The sequence below is a fragment of the Scyliorhinus torazame genome, chromosome 3 (genome assembly GCF_047496885.1).
Source record: "Scyliorhinus torazame isolate Kashiwa2021f chromosome 3, sScyTor2.1, whole genome shotgun sequence".
NCBI lineage: Eukaryota > Metazoa > Chordata > Chondrichthyes > Carcharhiniformes > Scyliorhinidae > Scyliorhinus > Scyliorhinus torazame.
In genome coordinates this window covers 2,603,285-2,629,903 of record NC_092709.1, presented here as the reverse complement: position 1 = coordinate 2,629,903, position 26,619 = coordinate 2,603,285, and the positions used below count along the sequence as shown (strand labels likewise).

The 26,619-nt window shown below is 56.8% G+C and overlaps 1 protein-coding gene across 3 annotated transcripts in view; it reads left to right on the top strand.

The window, feature by feature from the left end:
• Positions 1-26,619, top strand: part of LOC140408245 (clathrin light chain A-like) — a 117,328-nt gene that overhangs the window by 27,646 nt on the left and 63,063 nt on the right. For all 3 annotated transcript variants that reach the window (XM_072495185.1, XM_072495187.1, XM_072495188.1), the window contains exons 2-3: positions 37-80; positions 22,582-22,693. In XM_072495185.1, the coding sequence (XP_072351286.1) occupies positions 37-80; positions 22,582-22,693 (156 nt within the window). The remainder of the gene's footprint in view (positions 1-36; positions 81-22,581; positions 22,694-26,619) is intronic.

The following is a 26,619-nucleotide window of genomic DNA, read 5'->3' as shown; positions in this document are numbered from 1 at the left end:
TGTTCACTAACCATGATGTGGTCCTATTCTTTTCAGAGGTAACTGATGAACTGGATGGTGTTAATGGAGAATTGTGTCAGGTATGTTACAATTTGCAGTGCCCTTGTGTTTTTTAATCCCTGAGAATGTGTGTGGGGTGATCCGAGACTTTGGTGTATAAGGCAACATTTCAACGTTTGCGGATGACATGAAGTTGGAAGTAATTGTGAGGAGAATGGTGTTAAACTTCACAAGGACATGGACAGGGAGAGACAATAGAAAATAAAGTACAATTCCAAAGGGGGGGGGGGGGGGGTTGTGCAGAAGCAGAGGGATCTGGGTATAAGTGGTTAATAATGCATTTGGGATCCTGGCTTTATCAATAGGGGATCGAATACAAAATGAAGGAGGTTATGATAAACATCTAGGGCGAAATTCTCCCGAAACGGCACGATGTCCGCTGCCTGGCGCCCAAAACGGCGCCAATCAGACGGGCATCGCGCCGCCCCAAAGGTGCGGAATGCTCCGCATCTTTGGGGGCTGAGCCCCAACATTGAGGGGCTAGGCCTGCGGCGGAGGAATTTCCGCCCCGCCAGCTGGCACGGAACTGACATCCCCCGGCGGCACATGCGCGGGAGCGTCAGCGGCCGCTGACAGTTTCCCACGCATGCGCAGTGGAGGGAGTCTCTTCCGCCTCCGCCATGGTGGAGACAGTGGCGGAGGCGGAAGGGAAAGAGTGCCCCCACGGCACAGGCCCGCCCGCGGATCGGTGGGCCCCGATCGCGGGCCAGGCCACCGTGTGGGCACCCCCCGGGGCCAGATCGCCCCGCGCCTCCCCCAGGACCCCGGAGCCCGCCCACGCCGCCTTGTCCCGCCGTTCAAAAGGTGGTTTAATCCACGCCGGCGGGACAGGCAATTTATCGGCGGGACTTCGGCCCATCCGGGCTGGAGAATCGAGGGGGGGGCCCGCCAACCGGCGCGGCGCGATTCCCGCCCCCGCCGAATCTCCAGTGCCGGAGACTTCGGCAACCGGCGGGGGCGGGATTCACGGCAGCCCCCGCCGATTCTCCAACCCGGCGGGGGGTCGGAGAATGACGCCCCTAACGTGGAGCCCAATTCTGGCTCCACCTTCGGGAACGATGTGAAGACATTAGAGAGAGCGCCGAAAAGGTTCACCAGAATGGTTCCAGGGTAGAGGACGTTCGGTTACAGGGATAGATTGGAGCAGTTGGGGATGTTATCCTGGGAGAAGAGGAAGTTGAGAGGAGACTTGATCGAGATGCTCAAAATCATGAGCGGTCTGGACAGAGTAGACGGGAATAAACTGTTCCCATTGGTGGAAGGATTGAGAAACACAAGGCAACAGATGGGGGGCATGGTGGCACAGTGGTTAGCACTGCTGTCTCACAGTGCCAGGGACCCGGGTTAACACTGCTGCCTCACAGTGCCAGGGACCAGGGTTAGCACTGCTGTCCCACAGTGCCAGTGACCCAGGTTAACACTGCTGCCTCACAGAGCCAGGGACCCGGGTTAAGACTGCTGTCTCACAGTGCCAGGGACCCGGGTTAACACTGCTGTCCCACAGTGCCAGTGACCCGGGATAACACTGCTGTCTCACAGTGACAGGGACCAGGGTTAGCACTGCTGTCCCACAGTGCCAGTGACCCGGGTTAACACTGCTGTCCCACAGTGCCAGTGACCCGGGATAACACTGCTGTCTCACAGTGCCAGGGACCTGGGTTAACACTGCTGTCTCACAGTGCCAGTGACCCGGGGTAACACGGCTGTCTCACAGTGCCAGGGACCTGGGTTAACACTGCTGTCTCACAGTGCCAGTGACCCGGGGTAACACGGCTGTCTCACAGTGCCAGTGACCCGGGGTAACACGGCTGTCTCACAGTGCCAGTGACCCGGGGTAACACTGCTGTCTCACAGTGCCAGGGATCCGGGTTAACACTGCTGTCTCACAGTGCCAGAGACCCGGGTTAACACTGCTGTCTCACAGTGCCAGGGACCCGGGTTAACACTGCTGTCCCACAGTGCCAGCGACCCGGGATAACACTGCTGTCTCACAGTGCCAGGGACCCGGGTTAACACTGCTGTCTCACATTGCCAGTGACCCGGGATAACACTGCTGTCTCACAGTGCCAGTGACCCGGGGTAACACTGCTGTCCCACAGTGCCAGGGACCCGGGTTAACACTGCTGTCCCACAGTGCCAGGGACCCGGGTTAACACTGCTGTCTCACAGTGCCAGGGACCCGGGATAACACTGCTGTCTCACAGTTCCAGGGAATCGGGTTAACACTGCTGTCTCACAGAGCCAGGGACCCGGGTTAACACTGCTTTCTCACAGTGCCAGAGACCCGGGTTAACACTGCTGTCCCACAGTGCCAGGGACCCGGGTAAGCACTGCTGCCTCACAGTGCCAGGGACCCGGGTTAACACTGCTGTCCCACAGTGCCAGGGACCTGGGTTAACACTGCTGTCTCACAGTGCCAGGGACCCGGGTTAACACTGCTGTCTCACAATGCCAGGGACCCGGGTTAACACTGCTGTCTCACAGTGCCAGGGACCAGGGTTAACACTGCTGTCTCACAGTGCCAGGGACCCGGGTTAACATTGCTGTCTCATAGTGCCATTGACCCGGGTTAGCACTGCTGTCTCACAGTGCCAGGGACCCGGGTTAACACTGCTGTCTCACAGTGCCAGGGACCCGGGTTAACACTGCTGTCTCACAGTGCCGGGGACCCGGGTTAACACTGCTGTCTCACAGTGCCAGGGACCCGGGTTAACACTGCTGTCTCACAGTGCCAGCGACCCGGGTTAACACTGCTGTCTCACAGTGCCAGGGACCCGGGTTAACACTGCTGTCTCACAGTGCCAGGGACCCGCGTTAACACTGCTGTCCCACAGTGCCAGGGACCCGGGTTAACACTGCTGTCTCACAGTGCCAGGGACCCGGGATAACACTGCCGTCTCACAGTGCCAGTGACCCGGGATAACACTGCTGCCTCACAGTTCCAGGGAACCGGGTTAACACTGCTGTCTCACAGAGCCAGGGACCCGGGTTAACACTGCTGTCTCACAGTGCCAGAGACCCGGGTTAACACTGCTGTCTCACAATGCCAGGGACCCGGGTTAACACTGCTGCCTCACAGTGCCAGGGACCCGGGTTAACACTGCTGTCACAGAGTGCCAGGGACCCGGGTTAACACTGCTGTCTCACAGTGTCGGGGACCCGGGTAAGCACTGCTGTCTCACAGTGCCAGGGACCCGGGTTAACACTGCTGTCTCACAGTGCCGGGGACCCGGGTTAACACTGCTGTCTCACAGTGCCGGGGACCCGGGTTAACACTGCTGTCTCACAGTGCCAGGGACCCGGGTTAGCACTGCTGTCTCACAGTGCCAGGGACCCGGGTTAACACTGCTGCCTCACAGTGCCAGGGACCGGGTTAACACTGCTGCCTCACAGTGCCAGGGACACAGGTTAACACTGCTGCCTCGCAGTGTCAGGGACCCGGGTTAACACTGCTGTCTCACAGTGCCAGGGACCCGGGTTAACATTGCTGCCTCACAGTGCCAGGGACCCGGGTTAGCACTGCTACCTCACAGTGCCAGGGACCCGGGTTAACACTGCTGTCTCAGTGCCAGGGACCCGGGTTAACACTGCTGCCTCACAGTGCCAGGAACCCGGGTTAACACTGCTGCCTCACAGCGCCAGGAACCCGGGTTAACACTGCTGTCTCACAGTGCCAGGGACCCGGGTTAACACTGCTGCCTCACAGTGCCAGGAACCCGGGTTAACACTGCTGCCTCACAGCGCCAGGAACCCGGGTTACACTGCTGTCTCACTGAGCCAGGGACCCGGGTGTGGTGATACACCACTGTACTTCCCTACCATTGTACATAGTATATAATAGTTGTGTGTAACGTGGCCCTGTAATACTGTGTATTGTACTGTAACTCTGCAGAGGTTCGGTCACCGGTAGGTAACCCGACCTGGCCACGGAGAGCTCCGCCTTGGCCACTCCCCCGGGAGTTACGTATAAGAACCCTCTTCTGGGACCTGCCCCATTATGTCTGGGGTCGTCTGTGTCGGGTAAGCCTCCCATGTAGTATATTAAAGCCTGAGTTAAAGTCTCACATGTCTTTGTGGTTCTTGACGCTTAGTGCATCACCGGGTTAACACTGCTGTCACACAGTGCCGGGGACCCGGGTTAACACTGCTGTCTCACAATGCCAGGGACCCGGGTTAACACTGCTGCCTCACAGTGCCGGGGACCCGGGTTAACACTGCTGCCTCACAGCGTCAGGGACCCGGGTTAACACTGCTGTCTCACAGTGCCAGGGACCCGGGTTAACACTGCTGTCACACAGTGCCGGGGACCCGGGTTAACACTGCTGTCTCACAATGCCAGGGACCCGGGTTAACACTGCTGCCTCACAGTGCCGGGGACCCGGGTTAACACTGCTGTCTCACAGTGCCGGGGACCTGGGTTAACACTGCTGCCTCACAGTGCCGGGGACCCGGGTTAACACTGCTGTCTCACAATGCCAGGGACCCGGGTTAACACTGCTGTCTCACAGTGCCAGGGTCCCGGGTTAACACTGCTGTCTCACAGTGTCAGGGACCCGGGTTAACACTGCTGTCTCACAGCGCCAGGGACACGGGTTAACACTGCTGTCTCACAGTGCCAGGGTCCCGGGTTAACACTGCTGTCTCACAGTGCCAGGGACACGGGTTAACACTGCTGTCTCACAGTGCCAGGGACCCGGGTTAACACTGCTGTCTCACAGTGCCAGGGACCCGGGTTAACACTGCTGTCTCACAGTGCCAGGGTCCCGGGTTAACACTGCTGTCTCACAGTGCCAGGGACACGGGTTAACACTGCTGTCTCACAGTGCCAGGGACCCGGGTTAACACTGCTGTCTCACAGTGCCAGGGTCCCGGGTTAACACTGCTGTCTCACAGTGCCAGGGACCCGGGTTAACACTGCTGTGTCACAGTGCCAGGGACCCGGGTTAACACTGCTGTCTCACAGTGCCAGGGACCCGGGTTAACACTGCTGTCTCACAGTGCCAGGGACCCGGGTTAACACTGCTGTGTCACAGTGCCAGGGACCCAGGTTAACACTGCTGTCTCACAGTGTCAGAGACCCGGGTTAACACTGCTGCCTCACAGTGCCAGGGACCCGGGTTAACACTGCTGTCTCACAGTGCCAGGCACTCGGGTTAACACTGCTGTCTCACAGTGCCAGGGACCCGGGTTAACACTGCTGTCACACAGTGCCAGGGACCCGGGTTAACACTGCTGTCTCACAGTGCCAGGGACCCGGGTTAACACTGCTGTGTCACAGTGCCAGGGACCCGGGTTAACAATGCTGTCTCACAGTGCCAGAGACCCGGGTTAACACTGCTGCCTCACAGTGCCAGGGACCCGGGTTAACACTGCTGTCTCACAGTGCCAGGCACTCGGGTTAACACTGCTGTCTCACAGTGCCAGGGACCCGGGTTAACACTGCTGTCTCATAGTGCCAGGGACCCGGGTTAACACTGCTGCGTCACAGTGCCAGGGACCCGGGTTAGCACTGCTGCCTCACCGTGTCAGGGACCCGGGTTCCATTCTGACCTCGGGTAACTGGCTGTGTGAAGCTTGCGCATTTTTCCTGTGTCTGCGTGCGTTTCCCCCGGGTGCTCCGGTTGGCTCCCACAGTCCAAAGGTTAGGTGGATGGGCCATGATCAATTGCCCCTTTGTGTTCAAAAGGTTAGGTGGGGCTACTGGGATATGTGGATAGGGTGGGGTGTGGGCCGAGGTAGCGTGCTCTTTCCAAGGGTCGGTGCAGAGCAGATGGGCCAAATGGTCTCCTGCACTGTAGGGATTGTGTGATTCTCTGATTCAAGGTGAAACGGCAAATTTGAGGAAAATCTTGGTTAGATGTGGAATCCACTGCCCAGGAGTGGAGTGGAGGGAGATTCACTGAGAGGAGTGGAGTGGGGGGGAGATTCACTGTCCAGGAGTGGAGTGGAGGGAGTTTCACTGCCCAGGAGTGGAGTGGAGGGGGATTCACTGAGAGGAGTGGAGTGGGGGGAGATTCGCTGCCCAGGAGTGGAGTGGAGGGAGATTCGCTGCCCAGGAGTGGAGTGGGGGGAGATTCACTGCCCAGGAGTGGAGTGGGGGGAGATTCGCTGCCCAGGAGTGGAGTGGGGGGAGATTCGCTGCCCAGGAGTGGAGTGGGGGGAGATTCACTGCCCAGGAGTGGAGTGGGGGAGATTCACTGCCCAGGAGTGGAGTGGAGGGGGATTCACTGCCCAGGAGTGGAGTGGAGGGGGATTCACTGCCCAGGAGTGGAGTGGAGGGAGATTCACTGAGAGGAGTGGAGTGGAGGGGGATTCACTGCCCAGGAGAGGAGTGGAGGGGGATTCACTGCCCAGGAGTGGAGTGGAGGGGGATTCACTGCCCAGGAGAGGAGTGGAGGGAGTTTCACTGCCCAAGAGTGGAGTGGAGGGGGATTCACTGAGAGGAGTGGAGTGGGGGGAGATTCGCTGCCCAGGAGTGGAGTGGGGGGAGATTCGCTGCCCAGGAGTGGAGTGGGGGGAGATTCGCTGCCCAGGAGTGGAGTGGGGGGAGATTCACTGCCCAGGAGTGGAGTGGGGGGAGATTCGCTGCCCAGGAGAGGAGTGGAGGGAGTTTCACTGCCCAGGAGAGGAGTGGAGGGAGTTTCACTGCCCAGGAGAGGAGTGGAGGGAGTTTCACTGCCCAGGAGTGGAGTGGAGGGGGATTCACTGCCCAGGAGTGGAGTGGAGGGAGTTTCACTGCCCAGGAGAGGAGTGGAGGGGGATTCACTGCCCAGGAGAGGAGTGGAGGGGGATTCACTGCCCAGGAGAGGAGTGGAGGGGGATTCACTGCCCAGGAGTGGAGTGGAGGGGGATTCACTGCCCAGGAGAGGAGTGGAGGGAGTTTCACTGCCCAGGAGTGGAGTGGAGGGAGTTTCACTGCCCAGGAGAGGAGTGGAGGGAGTTTCACTGCCCAGGAGAGGAGTGGAGGGAGTTTCACTGCCCAGGAGTGGAGTGGAGGGGGATTCACTGCCCAGGAGTGGAGTGGGGGGAGATTCACTGCCCAGGAGAGGAGTGGGGGAGATTCACTGAGAGGAGTGGAGTGGGGGGGGGGAGATTCACTGCCCAGGAGTGGAGTGGAGGGAGTTTCACTGCCCAGGAGTGGAGTGGAGGGAGTTTCACTGCCCAGGAGAGGAGTGGAGGGGGATTCACTTCCCAGGAGTGGAGTGGAGGGAGTTTCACTGCCCAGGAGTGGAGTGGAGGGGGATTCACTGCCCAGGAGAGGAGTGGGGGGAGATTCACTGAGAGGAGTGGAGTGGAGGGAGTTTCACTGCCCAGGAGTGGAGTGGAGGGAGTTTCACTGCCCAGGAGTGGAGTGGGGGGAGATTCACTGCCCAGGAGAGGAGTGGAGGGAGTTTCACTGCCCAGGAGTGGAGTGGGGGGAGATTCACTGCCCAGGAGTGGAGTGGAGGGAGATTCACTGAGAGGAGTGGAGTGGGGGGAGTTTCACTGCCCAGGAGTGGAGTGGAGGGAGTTTCACTGAGAGGAGTGGAGTGGGGGGAGTTTCACTGCCCAGGAGAGGAGTGGAGGGGGATTCACTGCCCAGGAGTGGAGTGGAGGGAGATTCACTGAGAGGAGTGGAGTGGGGGGAGTTTCACTGCCCAGGAGTGGAGTGGAGGGGGATTCACTGCCCAGGAGAGGAGTGGAGGGGGATTCACTGCCCAGGAGTGGAGTGGAGGGGGATTCACTGCCCAGGAGTGGAGTGGAGGGGGTTTCACTGCCCAGGAGTGGAGTGGAGGGGGATTCACTGCCCAGGAGTGGAGTGGAGGGGGATTCACTGCCCAGGAGTGGAGTGGAGGGAGTTTCACTGCCCAGGAGAGGAGTGGGGGAGATTCACTGAGAGGAGTGGAGTGGAGGGAGATTCACTGAGAGGAGTGGAGTGGGGGGGGGGAGATTCACTGCCCAGGAGAGGAGTGGAGGGGGTTTCACTGCCCAGGAGTGGAGTGGAGGGGGATTCACTGCCCAGGAGTGGAGTGGAGGGAGTTTCACTGCCCAGGAGAGGAGTGGGGGAGATTCACTGAGAGGAGTGGAGTGGGGGGAGATTCACTGAGAGGAGTGGAGTGGGGGGAGATTCACTGCCCAGGAGTGGAGTGGAGGGAGTTTCACTGAGAGGAGTGGAGTGGGGGGAGTTTCACTGCCCAGGAGAGGAGTGGAGGGGGATTCACTGCCCAGGAGTGGAGTGGAGGGAGATTCACTGAGAGGAGTGGAGTGGGGGGAGATTCACTGCCCAGGAGTGGAGTGGGGGGAGATTCACTGCCCAGGAGTGGAGTGGAGGGGGATTCACTGCCCAGGAGTGGAGTGGAGGGGGATTCACTGCCCAGGAGTGGAGTGGAGGGGGATTCACTGCCCAGGAGAGGAGTGGAGGGGGATTCACTGCCCAGGAGTGGAGTGGAGGGGGATTCACTGCCCAGGAGTGGAGTGGAGGGGGTTTCACTGCCCAGGAGTGGAGTGGAGGGGGATTCACTGCCCAGGAGTGGAGTGGAGGGGGATTCACTGCCCAGGAGAGGAGTGGAGGGGGATTCACTGCCCAGGAGAGGAGTGGAGGGGGATTCACTGCCCAGGAGTGGAGTGGAGGGGGTTTCACTGCCCAGGAGTGGAGTGGAGGGGGATTCACTGCCCAGGAGTGGAGTGGAGGGGGATTCACTGCCCAGGAGTGGAGTGGAGGGAGTTTCACTGCCCAGGAGAGGAGTGGGGGAGATTCACTGCCCAGGAGTGGAGTGGAGGGAGATTCACTGCCCAGGAGTGGAGTGGAGGGGGATTCACTGCCCAGGAGTGGAGTGGAGGGGGATTCACTGCCCAGGAGTGGAGTGGAGGGGGATTCACTGCCCAGGAGTGGAGTGGAGGGGGTTTCACTGCCCAGGAGTGGAGTGGAGGGGGATTCACTGCCCAGGAGTGGAGTGGAGGGGGATTCACTGCCCAGGAGTGGAGTGGAGGGAGTTTCACTGCCCAGGAGAGGAGTGGGGGAGATTCACTGAGAGGAGTGGAGTGGAGGGAGATTCACTGAGAGGAGTGGAGTGGGGGGGGGGAGATTCACTGCCCAGGAGAGGAGTGGAGGGGGTTTCACTGCCCAGGAGTGGAGTGGAGGGGGATTCACTGCCCAGGAGTGGAGTGGAGGGAGTTTCACTGCCCAGGAGTGGAGTGGAGGGAGATTCACTGCCCAGGAGTGGAGTGGAGGGAGATTCACTGCCCAGGAGTGGAGTGGGGGGAGATTCACTGAGAGGAGTGGAGTGGGGGGAGATTCACTGCCCAGGAGTGGAGTGGAGGGAGTTTCACTGCCCAGGAGTGGAGTGGAGGGAGTTTCACTGCCCAGGAGTGGAGTGGGGGGAGATTCACTGAGAGGAGTGGAGTGGGGGGAGATTCACTGCCCAGGAGTGGAGTGGAGGGAGTTTCACTGCCCAGGAGTGGAGTGGAGGGAGTTTCACTGCCCAGGAGTGGAGTGGAGGGGGATTCACTGCCCAGGAGAGGAGTGGAGGGGGATTCACTGCCCAGGAGTGGAGTGGAGGGAGATTCACTGAGAGGAGTGGAGTGGGGGGAGTTTCACTGCCCAGGAGAGGAGTGGAGGGAGATTCGCTGCCCAGGAGTGGAGTGGAGGGAGTTTCACTGCCCAGGAGTGGAGTGGAGGGAGATTCGCTGCCCAGGAGTGGAGTGGAGGGAGTTTCACTGCCCAGGAGTGGAGTGGGGGAGATTCACTGCCCAGGAGTGGAGTGGGGGGAGATTCGCTGCCCAGGAGTGGAGTGGGGGGAGATTCGCTGCCCAGGAGTGGAGTGGAGGGGGATTCACTGCCCAGGAGTGGAGTGGAGGGAGTTTCACTGCCCAGGAGTGGAGTGGAGGGAGATTCGCTGCCCAGGAGTGGAGTGGAGGGAGTTTCACTGCCCAGGAGTGGAGTGGGGGAGATTCACTGCCCAGGAGTGGAGTGGGGGGAGATTCGCTGCCCAGGAGTGGAGTGGGGGGAGATTCGCTGCCCAGGAGTGGAGTGGAGGGGGATTCACTGCCCAGGAGTGGAGTGGAGGGAGTTTCACTGCCCAGGAGTGGAGTGGAGGGAGATTCGCTGCCCAGGAGTGGAGTGGAGGGAGTTTCACTGCCCAGGAGTGGAGTGGGGGGAGATTCACTGCCCAGGAGTGGAGTGGAGGGAGTTTCACTGCCCAGGAGTGGAGTGGGGGAGATTCACTGCCCAGGAGTGGAGTGGGGGGAGATTCGCTGCCCAGGAGTGGAGTGGGGGGAGATTCGCTGCCCAGGAGAGAAGTGGAGGGGGATTCACTGCCCAGGAGTGGAGTGGAGGGAGTTTCACTGCCCAGGAGTGGAGTGGAGGGGGATTCACTGCCCAGGAGAGGAGTGGAGGGAGTTTCACTGCCCAGGAGAGGAGTGGAGGGAGTTTCACTGCCCAGGAGTGGAGTGGAGGGGGATTCACTGCCCAGGAGTGGAGTGGAGGGGGATTCACTGCCCAGGAGTGGAGTGGAGGGAGTTTCACTGCCCAGGAGTGGAGTGGGGGAGATTCACTGCCCAGGAGAGGAGTGGAGGGAGTTTCACTGCCCAGGAGAGGAGTGGAGGGAGTTTCACTGCCCAGGAGTGGAGTGGAGGGGGATTCACTGCCCAGGAGTGGAGTGGAGGGGGATTCACTGCCCAGGAGTGGAGTGGAGGGAGTTTCACTGCCCAGGAGTGGAGTGGAGGGGGATTCACTGCCCAGGAGAGGAGTGGAGGGGGTTTCACTGCCCAGGAGAGGAGTGGAGGGGGATTCACTGCCCAGGAGTGGAGTGGAGGGAGTTTCACTGCCCAGGAGAGAAGTGGAGGGGGATTCACTGCCCAGGAGAGGAGTGGAGGGGGATTCACTGCCCAGGAGTGGAGTGGAGGGAGTTTCACTGCCCAAGAGAGGAGTGGAGGGGGATTCACTGCCCAGGAGAGGAGTGGAGGGAGTTTCACTGCCCAGGAGTGGAGTGGAGGGAGTTTCACTGCCCAGGAGTGGAGTGGAGGGAGTTTCACTGCCCAGGAGAGGAGTGGGGGAGATTCACTGAGAGGAGTGGAGTGGAGGGAGATTCACTGAGAGGAGTGGAGTGGGGGGGGGGAGATTCACTGCCCAGGAGAGGAGTGGAGGGGGTTTCACTGCCCAGGAGTGGAGTGGAGGGGGATTCACTGCCCAGGAGTGGAGTGGAGGGAGTTTCACTGCCCAGGAGTGGAGTGGAGGGAGATTCACTGCCCAGGAGTGGAGTGGAGGGGGATTCACTGCCCAGGAGAGGAGTGGAGGGAGATTCACTGCCCAGGAGTGGAGTGGAGGGGGATTCACTGCCCAGGAGTGGAGTGGAGGGAGTTTCACTGCCCAGGAGTGGAGTGGAGGGGGATTCACTGCCCAGGAGTGGAGTGGAGGGAGTTTCACTGCCCAGGAGTGGAGTGGAGGGAGATTCACTGCCCAGGAGTGGAGTGGAGGGGGATTCACTTCCCAGGAGTGGAGTGGAGGGGGATTCACTGCCCAGGAGTGGAGTGGAGGGAGTTTCACTGCCCAGGAGTGGAGTGGAGGGGGATTCACTGCCCAGGAGAGGAGTGGAGGGGGATTCACTGCCCAGGAGAGGAGTGGAGGGGGATTCACTGCCCAGGAGAGGAGTGGAGGGGGATTCACTGCCCAGGAGTGGAGTGGAGGGAGTTTCACTGCCCAGGAGTGGAGTGGGGAGATTGATTCACTGCCCAGGAGAGGAGTGGAGGGGGATTCACTGCCCAGGAGTGGAGTGGAGGGGGATTCACTGCCCAGGAGTGGAGTGGAGGGAGTTTCACTGCCCAGGAGAGGAGTGGAGGGGGATTCACTGCCCAGGAGTGGAGTGGAGGGAGTTTCACTGCCCAGGAGTGGAGTGGAGGGAGTTTCACTGCCCAGGAATGGAGTGGAGGGAGTTTCACTGCCCAGGAGTGGAGTGGAGGGAGTTTCACTGCCCAGGAGTGGAGTGGAGGGGGATTCACTGCCCAGGAGTGGAGTGGGGGGAGATTCACTGCCCAGGAGTGGAGTGGAGGGGGATTCACTGCCCAGGAGTGGAGTGGAGGGAGTTTCACTGCCCAGGAGAGGAGTGGAGGGGGATTCACTGCCCAGGAGTGGAGTGGAGGGAGTTTCACTGCCCAGGAATGGAGTGGAGGGAGTTTCACTGCCCAGGAGTGGAGTGGAGGGAGTTTCACTGCCCAGGAGTGGAGTGGAGGGAGATTCACTGCCCAGGAGTGGAGTGGAGGGAGTTTCACTGCCCAGGAGTGGAGTGGAGGGGGATTCACTGCCCAGGAGAGGAGTGGAGGGAGTTTCACTGCCCAGGAGTGGAGTGGAGGGGGATTCACTGCCCAGGAGTGGAGTGGAGGGAGTTTCACTGCCCAGGAGTGGAGTGGAGGGGGATTCACTGCCCAGGAGTGGAGTGGAGGGGGATTCACTGCCCAGGAGTGGAGTGGAGGGGGATTCACTGCCCAGGAGTGGAGTGGAGGGGGATTCACTGCCCAGGAGTGGAGTGGAGGGGGATTCACTGCCCAGGAGTGGAGTGGAGGGAGTTTCACTGCCCAGGAGAGGAGTGGAGGGAGTTTCACTGCCCAGGAGTGGAGTGGAGGGGGATTCACTGCCCAGGAGAGGAGTGGAGGGGGATTCACTGCCCAGGAGAGGAGTGGAGGGAGTTTCACTGCCCAGGAGAGGAGTGGAGGGGGATTCACTGCCCAGGAGTGGAGTGGAGGGGGATTCACTGCCCAGGAGAGGAGTGGAGGGAGTTTCACTGCCCAGGAGTGGAGTGGAGGGAGTTTCACTGCCCAAGAGAGGAGTGGAGGGGGATTCACTGCCCAGGAGAGGAGTGGAGGGAGTTTCACTGCCCAGGAGTGGAGTGGAGGGAGATTCAATCTTGGAATTCAAAGAGAATTAGATTGTTGTGTGAAAAGGAAAATGTTGTCATGTTCCAGGGAAACACTGGGGGGGTCGGCACTCGGTGGATAGCCCTGGCTGACAGCCAGAAAATAGACGATGGGTCAAACGGCCTCCTGTGATGCTACATTCCCATCAGGAAGCTGTGTTCATTCGGAAAGTGGGTCAGAGGGAGCATTAAAACATTGTAACTCTGATTATAAAATAGAACTTACTGGAGAAGGTGGGAAAAACTTTACAAAGGTGATGCCAGAACTGAGGGGTTATTGTGATGAATGTAATGTTGCAGTAATGATATTAAAAGCCTGGGTTTATATATATATATATCTTGCAGTGATATTTTTGAAAATCCTGTTTAACCTACAGGCAGGCGATGTGTCTGCAAAAGGTGCAATTAAGATGTCGTAAAAGTGGATCATCATTTGTTCAAACCAGATATTCGTTTACAAAGAAATGCCTAATGGAATTTTTTTCTGATTGCTAGAGATTACCTGGAGTGTAGATAATTTGAGACATTGTGTTTTGGCATAGGTAAGAGGTCATGGAATCTAAGTGGGATAAAGACCAATCCACTTATATCTTCCTCACTATTAATCATCTTGCCAATCTTACTTATCACCCCCCTCCTCCATTCTCATCTATATTGTTTATATAAAGTGGCCCAGTACTGATTCCTGTGGTATGCCACTGACACCAGCCTCCAATCACACAAACAGTCTTCTACTACCACCCACTGTCTCCTGTCACTCAGCCAATTTTGGATCCAACTTGCCAAGTTACCCTGGATCCAAAGTGCTTTTACCTTATTTATCGGTCTCCTGTGTGGGACCTTTTCAAATGTTTTGCTGAATTCCATATAAACTACATCAACTGCATTTCCCTCATCTACACACATGGTCACCTCCGCAAATAATTCAATCAAATTTGTTAGGCATGACCTCCCTCTGACAAAGCCATGTTGACTATCCCTGATCGAACATAAGAACTAGGAGCAGGAGTCGGCCATCTGGCCCCTCGAGCCTGCTCCGCCATTCGATGAGATCATGGCTGATCTTTGTGGACTCAGCTCCACTTTCCTGCCCCAACACCACAAACCTTAATCCCTTTATTCTTCAAAAAACTATCTTTATCTTAAAAACATTTAATGAAGGAGCCTCTACTGCTTCACTGGGCAAGGTATTCCATAGATTCACAACCCTTTGGGTGAAGAAGTTCCTCCTAAACTCAGTCCTAAATCTACTTCCCCTTCTCGCATCTATCCTATCTATTCCCTTCATAATTTTATATGTTTCTATAAGATCACCCCCGCATCCTTCTAAATTCCAACGAGTACAGTCCCAGTCTACTCAACCTCTCCTCGTAATCCAACCCCTTCAGCTCTGGGATTAACCTAATGAATCTCCTCTGCACACCCTCCAGTGCCAGTACGTCCTTTCTCAGGTAAGGAGACCAAAACTGAACACAATACTCCAGGTGTGGCCTCACTAACACCTTATACAATTGCAGCATAACCTCACTAGTCTTAAACTCCATCCCTCTAGCAATGAAGGACAAAACTCAATTTGCCTCCTTAATCACCTGTTGCACCTGTAAACCAACTGTGTGAGACTCATGCACTAGCACACCCAGGTCTCTCTGCACAGCAGCATGTTTTAATATTTTATCATTTAAATAATAATAATCCCTTTTGCTGTTATTCCTACCAAAATGGATAACCTCACATTTGTCAACATTGTATTCCATCTGCCAGACACTAGCCCTTTCACTTAACCTATCCAAATCCCTCTGCAGACTTCCGGTATCCTCTGCACTTTTTGCTTTACCACTTATCTTAGTGTCGTCTGCAAACTTGGACACATTGCACTTGGTCAAACCTTTGCCTTTCCAAGTGGAGATTGATTCTGGTCTTCACAATTTGCTCCAATAGTTTCCCTACCACCGATATGAGACTCACTGTTCTGTAATTCCCTGGCTTATCTCTACCAACCTTCTTGAAAAGTGGAACCACATTAGTGTCCTCAAATCTTCTGGAACCACTCCTGTGGCCGGGGAGTAATTAAAAATTTGGGTCAGGGGTGGTACGGTGGCACAGTGGTTAGCACTGCTGTCTCATGGTATCGAGGACCTGGGTTCAATTCTGGCCTGGGTCACTGTCCGTGTGGAGTTTGCACATTCTCCCCGTGTCTGCGTGGGTTTCGCCCCCACAACCCAAAGATGCACAGGGTAGGTGGATTGGCCACGCTAAATTGCCCCTTAAATGAGAAGAGTTTTTTTAAAGATTGGGTCAGAGCTGCTGTACTTTCCTCCCTTGCCTCCCACAGCAGCCTGGGATACAAATCATCTGAACCTGGGGATTTCCCCGTGTCTGCATGGGTTTCCTCCGGGTTCCTCCCACAGTCCAAAGAGTCGAACCCAGGTCCCTGGTGCTGTGAGGCAGCATTGTTAACCACTGTGCTACCTATTAAAGCAAAGTCACCACAGTCCCAGATGACCATCGGCTGTTTTCCCCTTTGAGGGGGGGAGCTGACTGGTGGTGATTTATCATAGAATCATAGAATTTACAGTGCGGAAGGAGGCCATTCGGCCCATCGAGTCTGCTCCGGCTCTTGGAAAGAGCACCCTACCCAAGGTCAACACTTCCACCCTATCCCCATAACCGAGTAACCCCACCCAACACTAAGGGCAATTTTGGACACTAAGGGCAATTTATCATGGCCAACCCACCTAACCTGCACATCTTTGGACTGTGGGAGGAAACCGGAGCACCCGGAGGAAACCCACGCACACACGGAGAACGTGCAGACTCCGTACAGACAGTGATCCAAGCCGGGAATCGAACCTGGGACCCTGGAGCTGCGAAGCAATTGTGCTAACCACTGTGCTGCCATGCTGCCCTGAGGGTCACCACACCTCAGGTGAGGAGGAAGGGTGGGAAGGCGGGGCCTTCATGAATAACGCCAACCGGTACGGGGACTGAACCCACGCTGCTGCCTCGCTCTGCATCACCCCCCAGCCCCCAGCCCGGTACGGGGACTGAACCCACGCTGCTGCCTCGCTCTGCATCACCCCCCAGCCCGGTACGGGGACTGAACCCACGCTGCTGCCTCACTCTGCATCACCCCCCAGCCCGGTACGGGGACTGAACCCACGCTGCTGCCTCGCTCTGCATCACCCCCCAGCCCGGTACGGGGACTGAACCCACGCTGCTGCCTCGCTCTGCATCACTAACCAGCCCCCCAGCCCGGTACGGGGACTGAACCCACGCTGCTGCCTCGCTCTGCATCACCCCCCAGTCCGGTACGGGGACTGAACCCACGCTGCTGCCTCGCTCTGCATCACCCCCCAGTCCGGTACGGGGACTGAACCCACGCTGCTGCCTCGCTCTGCATCACCCCCCAGCCCGGTACGGGGACTGAACCCACGCTGCTGCCTCGCTCTGCATCATCCCCCAGCCCGGTACGGGGACTGAACCCACGCTGCTGCCTCGCTCTGCATCACCCCCCAGCCCCCCAGCCCGGTACGGGGACTGAACCCACGCTGCTGCCTCGCTCTGCATCACCCCCCAGCCCGGTACGGGGACTGAACCCACGCTGCTGCCTCGCTCTGCATCACCCCCCAGCCCGGTACGGGGACTGAACCCACGCTGCTGCCTCGCTCTGCATCACCCCCCAGCCCGGTACGGGGACTGAACCCACGCTGCTGCCTCGCTCTGCATCACCCCCCAGCCCGGTACGGGGACTGAACCCCCGCTGCTGCCTCGCTCTGCATCACTAACCAGCCCCCCAGCCCGGTACGGGGATTGAACCCACGCTGCTGCCTCGCTCTGCATCACTAACCAGCCCCCAGCCCGGTACGGGGACTGAACCCACGCTGCTGTCTCGCTCTGCATCACCCCCCAGCCCGGTACGGGGACTGAACCCCCGCTGCTGCCTCGCTCTGCATCACTAACCAGCCCCCCAGCCCGGTACGGGGATTGAACCCACGCTGCTGCCTCGCTCTGCATCACTAACCAGCCCCCAGCCCGGTACGGGGACTGAACCCACGCTGCTGTCTCGCTCTGCATCACCCCCCAGCCCGGTACGGGGACTGAACCCACGCTGCTGCCTCGCTCTGCATCACCCCCCAGCCCGGTACGGGGACTGAACCCACGCTGCTGTCTCGCTCTGCATCACTAACCAGCCCGGTACGGGGATTGAACCCACGCTGCTGCCTCGCTCTGCATCACCCCCCAGACCCCCAGCCCGGTACGGGGACTGAACCCACGCTGCTGCCTCGCTCTGCATCACCCCCCAGCCAGCTGAAATAAACCAGTCCCCGTTCTGGTTCAGGTGCTGACTGTCCCACCTGTGCAGGTCCCACCTTCCCAGGAACAGCCCCAATGGTCCAGGAATCTAAAGCCCTCCTTCCTGCACCACCTCTTGAGCCACACATGCACCTGCCCTATTCTCCTATTGCTGTACTCACTAGCATGTGGCACTGGAAGTAATCCAGAGATTACAACCTTTGAGGTCCTGCTCTTTCGTCTGCTGCTAGCTCCCTAAAATCTATTGCAAGATCTCATCCTTCATTCTGCCGATATAGTCGGTGCCAGCATGTACCATGACCTCTGCCCTCTCACCCTCCCCCTTCAGAATGTTCTGCAGCCACTCAGTCACATCCCCGGCCCCAAGGAGGTAACACACCGTCCGGGAGTCACGCGTGCGGCCGCAGGAACACCTGCCTGTTCGCCTAATTAATTAATCCCCTATTGCTCTTGCTCCTTCCTCCTCCCCTAATGATCAGAAGCTTGGCTCTGTCTGCACTCCCTGGAGAAATCTGCACCCTCATCCGCTTCCAAAATGAAAAACCGATTTGAGATTGGGACCCCATGGAACTCCGATACAACTTGTCTGTTTCTCCTGGACTGCCTGGTGGTCACTCTCTTCTTTTCCTCCACCATAATTCAATGAATATTTAAAATTGTCACAAGTAGGCTAAATTACACTGCAATGAAGTTACTGTGAAAATTGCCTAGTCACCACATTCCAGTCCCTTGAGCTGGACGTGAGCACCTCTCTGGACATGCTACCTGTTCTCAGCCTTGGGGCTGCTCTGCAGAATCTCCAGCCGCCGCTCGGGTTCTGAAACCCGGAGCTCACGGGCCGGATTCTACGACCTCCCACCGGGCCGTGAATCCCGCCCCCGTCGGCTGCCGAATTCTCCGGCGCCAGGGTTTTGGCGGGGGTGGGAATCACGCTGCGCCGGTGAGGGCGGCCGCTAGCAGCTCCCCCCCCCCCCCCCCCCCCGCCGGCGATTCTGCGGCCCGCGATGGGCTGAATGGCCACCAGTTTTAGGCCGGTCCTGCCGGCGTAAATTAGACCTGGTACTTACCGGCGGAACCTGGCTCTGCGGGCAGCCTCGGGGGTCCTCCGGGGGGGGGGGGGGTGGGCGGGTGGATCTGGCACCCCAGTTGACCATATGTGCAGGAACTGCTCCCAAATGCAGAAACGTGGGGCGGGATTCTCCCGTACCTGGCGGGGCGGGCGGTCCTGGCGCCGAAGAGTGGCGTGAACCACTCCGGGTGCCCCCACGGTGACCTGGCCCACGATCGGGGCCCACCGATCCGCGGGCGAGCCTGTGCCGTGGGGGTACTCTTTCCCTCTGTACCGGCTGCTGTGGACCATCGCCATGGCCGGTGTGGAGACGAACCCCCTTGCGCATGCGCTGGGATGACGCCAGCACACGCTGGCACTCCCGCGCATGTGCCAACTCGCGCCGGCTGGCGCAGGACCTTCGGCGACCGTTGGTGCGGCGCCAACCCCGCCGCCGTCGGCCTAGCCCCTGAAGGATCGGAGGATTCCGCACCTTCCGGGCGGCCCGACACTGGAGTGGTTCACGCCACTCTTCCTGGCGGAACGCCGCCCCGCCGGGTAGGGGAGAATCCCGCCCCACGTTTCTGCTTGGGAGAAGTTCCTGCACATATGGTCAACTGGGATGCCAGTATGGTCCATGACTTCCCACATATCACAGATCACACATACCACTCAGCTGATCGTACCTGCCATGTGTTAAACTTTGATGCACTTTGTCTTACTTACTAACTTTTCTAATTACTTCGTCTTAAAAGATACTCCACTTACCTTAACTTAATCTCCTTGTCCAGTTCTACTACGGCCTCCTTAGCCTTGTATTAATTATTATATTTACTTGTCACATTGTTATGCTGGCTCTGATCTTTACCCATCACTGCTGCTTCTCAGTTAACCCGTAATATTACACTTTTCAGGCAGCACGGTGGCGCAGTGGTTAGCACTGCTGCCTCACGGCGCCGAGGTCCCAGGTTCAATCCCAGCTCTGGGTCACTGTCCGTGTGGAGTTTGCACATTCTCCACGTGTCTGCGTGAGTTTCGCCCCCACAGCCCAAAAATGTGCAGGGTAGATGGATTGGCCACGCTAAGTCGCCCCTGAATTGGAAAAAAAAATGAATTGGGTACCCTAAATTTAATTTTTAAAATATTCCACTTTTCTAATTTACGACTATTTCGAGTCAATCCATAATGGTAGTTCCTTCCCAGCCAAACCCGAGACCCTACCGTGCCCGCCCAATCAGCTGCTCCCCCTCCCCGTAACCGATGTCACCATGGTCCCAATAATGGTTAATGTTTCTGCAGTGTACGTTGCTGGTCGGTCCTTGGTATCATAGAAACACAGAAAATAGGAGCACGAGGAGGCCATTCGGCCCTTTGAGCCTGCATCACCATTCAATATGATCATGGCTGATCATGCAAATTCAGTGTCCCACTCCCGCTTTCTCTCCATAGCCCTCGATCCCTTTAGCCGCAAGGGCCACGTCCAGCTGCCTCTTGAAGATATCCAGTGAACCGGCCCCAGCAGCTTTCTGTGGGAGAGAATCCCACACGGTCACAACTCTCTGAGAGAAGAAGCTCTTCCTCATCTCAGTCCTGATTGGCTGACCCCTTATTCTTAGGTTGTGGTCCTGAGTTCTGGACATTCCCAACATCGGGAACATTCTTCCCGCATCTAGCCTCTCCATCCCATCAGGATTTTATGGGGGCGATTCTCCGATATGGCGGCCAAGTATTCGCGCTGTCATGGATGCCGTCCTGTTTCACGACGGCGCGAACAGGGCCCGGGTACGACCTATCCAGCACGGCACTGGAGCGGTTTGCGCCAACCTGCGCATGCGCGGGAGACTTCTTCCGCGCGCCGGCCCTGACCCAACATGGGGTCGGTGGTCAGGGGCCGACCGCGCCAGGAAGTAGGCCCGGGGGCGGAGGAAGAGGCCAGCTCGCCGATGTGTGGGCCCCGATCGCGGGCCAGAGCCCATCGGAGGCCCCCCCCCCCCGGTGAAGGAGCCCCCCCCCCCCCCACAGGCCGCCCTCCCGAGCGATCCTGCAGAGTTCCCGCCGGCAGCGACCAGAGGTGAACGGCGCCGGCGCAAATGACTCCGATTCTCCGCACCTCGGAGAATCGCGCGCCGGCATCGTGGCGCGGTCGCGGCAATTCTCTGGCCCGGCGCGGGGCTCGGAGAATCGCTCCCTATATGTTTCTATGAGATCCCCTCTCATTCTTCTAAACTCCAGTGAGTACAAGCCCAGTCGACCCAGTCTTTCTTCATCTGTCAGTCCTGCCATCCCGGGAATTAGTCTGGTGAACCTTCGCTGGACACCCTCAACAGCAAGAATGTCCCTCCTCAAACTAGGAGACCAGAACTGCCACAATACTCAAGGTGTGGCCTCGCCAAGGCCCTGTATAACTGCAGCAAGGTGTGGCCTCACCAAGGCCCTGTATACCTGCAGCAAGACATCCCTACTCCGATACTCCAATCCTCTCTGTGAAGGCCAGCGTGCCATTAGCTTTCCTCATAAGGCGAGATGGCACATGTGAGGACGAGTGGCTTTGATGGGCTATAATGTGTCCGGTGGAGGATAAAGTCCAGCCATCAAGGGAGCTCCGGCACCCGAGAACACGACTGAGCTGAAGTCGCTCCTGGGGCTCGTCCGTTATTACGGAAAGTTCACCCCGAACCTGGCTACCTTGCTCCTGGCAACTGCTACCTTCAAAACGGCTGTCACATTACAGCCCATCAAAGCCACTCGTCCTCAAGGTGCCACCTCTCCATATGGCATTGGGGCAGTGTGGTCCCATTGGTGCAAACTATCCTCTAAAGCACAGTGTCAGTTTTAGAGCTGGAGGCAGCGAATATGAAATGAAGTGACAGCGTGTTTGATTCCCTCGGTCTTCTTGCTCTTCCTCTTCAGTTTGGCTCAGTAACATTTCTTGAATATCTGAAAGGAGAAAGTGCTGCAAACCTGCGGCAGGATGTGTGGTGTTAAGGTCGGGTTGTGGACGGGGAAGGTGCGAGGTGCAGGTTTACACGGACTGACAGAAGAGTGTGTGGGCAGAGGAGGAAGTGAAGAAGTGAGAAGGAGAATTGCCAGATGAAGATGCTGTCATCGTCAATCAGCCCATCACTGATCACAACCTCAGCATTGACCATTCTGATAATGCTCAAAACTCTCATCTCCATGGCGATTAGAACGTGATTTGTGTGAGTGGAGTGTGCTGATTTGTGCGAGTGGAGTGTGCTGATTTGTGTGAGTGGAGTGTGCTGATTTGCGCAGTGACTGAGGTTAATCGACTGTTTGGTCGGATGTGACTTGAAGACACCTTCAGCAACCTTGACCACTTGTGTCAGATCATTGAAGTTCTTGCAGCACTACATCCAGATGCTCGAGGTTAGACTCCTGCTATTGACAGTCACAGCTGTGTGCATTGAGTGTCTGGAGGGTTTCTGCCCCTGTGGATACAGGGGGCGGGATTCTCCTTTAGCCAACACCGAATCGGGAAATGCAATGGGCGGAGAATTGGCTGTGACTCCAAATTCGTGGTGGGCAGTGATTTGACACCAAATCGCAATTCTCCATCATCTCGATAGCGCGTCAACGTGTTCTGGAATGCATGTACGGTAAACACCGTTTGCATATCATTAGCAGTTCTGACCCGGGGCCTCCGCGATTCTCCGCTTCCGATGGGCTGAGTTCCTGTCGCTTGTGCTTTTAAAAATTGTGAATCTGGTGTCATGGCTGATGAGAGAGAGAGAGAGGAGATAGGAGAGCGAGAGGAGGGACCGTGGGCTGCCAGGCTGGACACTGGCGGGGATCACTGGGGTTGGGGGGGGCCCTGTCAGGGCCGGGGGCGGGGGGGGGAACAGACCGAGTGGCCACGGTGACCCCCCCATGGGACTAGGGCGGTGTCTAGTCAAGGACCACCATTACTGTGGCCTGCAAGGCAGCCAGCCTGCTGCGCACCCCCTTGGTCCCTGGTTCCGCAGAGTTCCGCTCCACATTGACGTCGCTATCAAGGTGACGGAGAATTGCAATTTGGCGTCAAATCGGAGCCCGCCGCAATTTTGCCATCGGAATCTATTCTCCGCCCAATCGCGTTTTGCGATTTCGGCTTCGGCCAATGGAGAATCCCCAGTCTCAGATCCGTTAGATTCTGGCCCAATAACATCCCACTGCTTCCCAAGTCTGGGAATTATGGAGCTGGGTTTTGCTAATTAGCATAATTAAATAATGTTGAGATCAACTGATACATTTTTAAAATTCCTCTTTTGACAGGAGATCGATGCTGATGCATATTCAGCTATTTCACAAGCAGATCAGTTACAGCAAGAACCAGAGAGTATTCGCAAATGGAGAGAAGAGCAAATAAAACATTTGGCGGAGTTGGGTAAGGAATCAATAATCAACTGGTAAATTACTTCCAAATCACGGGTGAAATGGACAGACAGATGGCAGGTGAAATTTAACACAGAAAAGTGTGAAATGATTCATTTTGAAGAGAAGAATGAAGAGAGACAATATAAAGTGTTACATTTGTGAGAGTGCAGGACAGACACGCTAGGGGCTGACACACACAAATCTCTGAAGGTGGAAAGACAAATTGAGAAGGTGTTAAACAGGCCTGGATTTATAAATGGAGGCTTCGTGGAAATAGAACATAGAACATAGAACGGTACAGCACAGTATAGGCCCTTCGGCCTACGATGTTGTACCAACCATTTATCATAATCTAAGTTCAACCTAACCTACACCCCTTCAATTTACTGCTGTCCATGTGCCTGTCCCAGAGTCGCTTAAATGTTCCGAATGACTCTGACTCACCACCTCCGTTGGCCGTGCATTCCACACACCCACCACTCTGTGAAGAACCGACCTCTGACATCCTCCCTCGCTTCCCGTAGTAACTTTGGGTGTATCGTGTCAGGCCCAGGGGACTTATCTATCCTGATGCTTTTCAAAATTTCCAGCACATCCTCCTGCTTAATATCAACCTGTTTGAGTCTAGTAACCTGGTTCACACTGTTCTCATGGGCAACAAGGTCCCTCTCTCTAGTGAATACTGCAGCAAAGTATTCATTTAGGGCCTCCCCCATCTCCTCAGACTCTGGGCACAAGTTCCCTCCACTATCCCTGATCGGCCCGACTCTCACTCTGATCATCCTCTTATTTCTCACACAAGTGTAGAACGCCTTGGGGTTTTCCCTCATCCTTCCCACCAGGGCTTTTTCATGCCTCCTTCTAGCTCTCCTAAGTCCATTTTAAGTTCCTTCCTGGCTACCTTGTAACCCCCTAAAGCCGTGCCAGATCCTTGCTTCCTCAACCTTACGTAAACTTCCTTCTTCCTCTTGACTAGAAGCTCCATTTCTCTTGTCATCCACGGCTCCTTCACCTGACCATTCCTTCCTTGTCTCAGTGGGACAAAACTATCCAGCACGCGCAGCAAGTGCTCCTTAAACAACCCCCACATTACTGTTCTGCATTTCCCCAAGAACAATTGTTCCCACTTTATGCTTCTCAGCTCCTGTCTAATAGCAGTATAATTTCCCCTCCCCCAATTAAATACCTTCCCATACTGTCTGTTCCTATCCCTCTCCATGACTATGGTAAAGGTCAAGGAGTTGTGGTCACTGTCACCGAAATGCTCTCCCACCGCGACATCTGACACCTGGCCTGGTTCGTTGCTGAGCACTAAGTCCAATATGGCCTCCCCCCTCGTCGGCCATATTGAGTCAGGAATCCTTCCTGTACACACCTGACAAAATCTGCTCCATCCAAACCATTTGCACTAAGGAGGTTCCAGTCAATATTAGGGAAGTTGGAGTCACCCATGACAACAACTCTGTTACTTCTGCACTTTTCCAAGATCTGCCGCCCAATCTGTTCCTCTATCTCTCTGCTGCTATTGGGGGTCTATAGAAAACTCCCGATTAAAGTGACTGCTCCTTTCTAGTTTCTGACTTCCACCCATTCTGACTCAGTGGACAAACCCTCCTCGACTGTTAGACGTTTAGCTGCTGTTGTATAAAGAGTCAAAGGTTCTGCGCCTTTTGCAAACATATTTATTCCACTTTAACAGACTCTGCACAAAATTCTATCTTCACATCACCTGACACAAAGGCCACCTGAAGCCCCTTTACATAATCAATGTCAATTATTGGATACTTAGCATAAATGAGACAACTAATGTCTCTTAACCCATTACTTAACATCAACTACCTCCTTTTCTGCAGCTGTGATGCACTCTCTAATTAACAGTGCCACTCCCCCTCCTCTTTTACCTCCCTCCCTATTCTTCTGAAAACATCTGAAATCCATGTCTCCATAATGGCCACAACATCGTAGTTCCAAGTACTGATCCATGCTCCAAGTTCATCTCCCCTATTCCTGACACTCCTTGCATTGAAACAGACACACTTTAACCCATTCCACTGAGTGCAACTTTGCCCTATCAACTGTCTATCCTTCCTCACAGACTCGCTGCAGACTATTTCTGCCTGTTCAACAGCTACCCTGTCCTCTGATCCATAGCTCTGGTTCCCACCCCCCTGCCAAACTAGTTTAAACCCTCCTGAAGAGCTCGAGCAAACCTCCCACCCAGGATATTGGTGCCCCTCCAGTTTAGGTGCAACCCGTCCTTCATGTACAGGTCCCACCTTCCCCAGAAGATATCCCAATGATCCACATATCTGAAGCCTTCCCTCCTGCACCAGCCCTGTAGCCACGTGTTCACTCGCTCTCTGTTCCTTGCCTCACTTGCACGTGGCACCAGTAGCAATCCTGAGATTACTACTCTGCTTGCCCTGCTCTTTAGCTTCCAACCTAGCTCCCTAAAATCACTTTTTAGATCCTCATCCCTTTTCTTAGCTATGTCGTTGGTGCCTATTGCACCACGATTTCTGGTTGCTCCCCCTCCCCTTAAGAATCCTGTAGACTTGATCCGACACATCCCTGGCACCCGGGAGGCAACATACCTTCCGGGAGTCTCATTCGCGACCACAGAATCTCCTATCCATTCCCCTAACCATTGAGTCTCCTATCACTATTGCTTTTCTATTCTCCCCCCTTCTCTTCTGAGCCCCAGAGCCAGGCTCAGTGCCAGAGACCTGGCCGCTAGGGCCTTCCCCCGGTAGGTCACCCCCCCCAACAGCATCCAAAACGGTATACTTGTTTTGAAGGGGAACGGCCACGAGGGATCCCTGCGCTGTCAGCCCGTTCGTTTTCCTTCCCCTGACTGTAACCCAGCTACTCTTGTCCTGTACCTTGGGTGTGGTTACCTCCCTGTAACTCTTCTCTATCACCCCCTCTGCCTCCCGGATGATCTGAAGTTGCTCCAGCTCCAGTTCCCTAACGTGGGCCGTCATTCTCCGACCCCCCAGCGGGTCGGAGAATGGCCGTTGGCCGCCGTGAATCCCGCCCCCGCTGGTTGCCGAAGTCTCCGGTACCGGATATTCGGCGGGGGCGGGAGTCGGGCCGCGCCGGTTGGCGGGCCTCCCCCCGCTCGATTCTCAGGCCCGGATGGGCCGAAGTCCCGCCGAGAAATTCTGTCCCGCTGGCGTAAATTAGAGTACCTATTTACCGGCGGGACAAGGCGCCGTGGGCGGGCTCCGGGGTCCTGGGGGGGGGGGCGCGGGGCCCCCACGGTGGCCTGGCCCGTGATCGGGGCCCAACGATCCGTGGGCGGGCCTGTGCCGTGGGGGCACTCTTTCCCTTCCGCCTCCGCCATGGTCTCCACCATGGTGGAGGCGGAAGAGACTCTCCCCACTGCGCATGCGCGGGAAACTGTCAGCGGCCGCTGACGCTCCCGCGCATGCGCCACCCGGAGATGTCATTTCTGCGCCAGCTGGCGGGGCAACAAACGCCGTTTCCGCCAGCTGGCGGGGCGGAAATCCCTCCGGCGCCGGCCTAGCCCCTCAATGTTGGGGCTCGGCCCCCAAAGATGCGGAGCATTCCGCACCTTTGGGGCGGCGCGATGCCCATCTGATTGGCGCCGTTTTGGACGACAGTCGGCGGACATCGCGCCGTTTGGGGAGAATTTCGCCCGTGGTCTCTGAGGAGCTGGAGTTGGGTGCACTTCCCACAGGTGTAGTCAGCGGGGACACCGGTGGTGTCCCTCACCACCCACATCCTACAGGAGGAGCATGCAACTGGCCTAGCCTCCATCCCCTCTGAGCTGAATTCTCAGAGATTTAAAGGGGGGAAAAAAGGAAAGATTAAACACCAGTTAGGCCCTTTAAAAAACAAAAATATATATATATATAAACTGCTGCTACTCTCCCAAGTGAACCCTCTAAAATTGGTGATTCTGCAAAATGA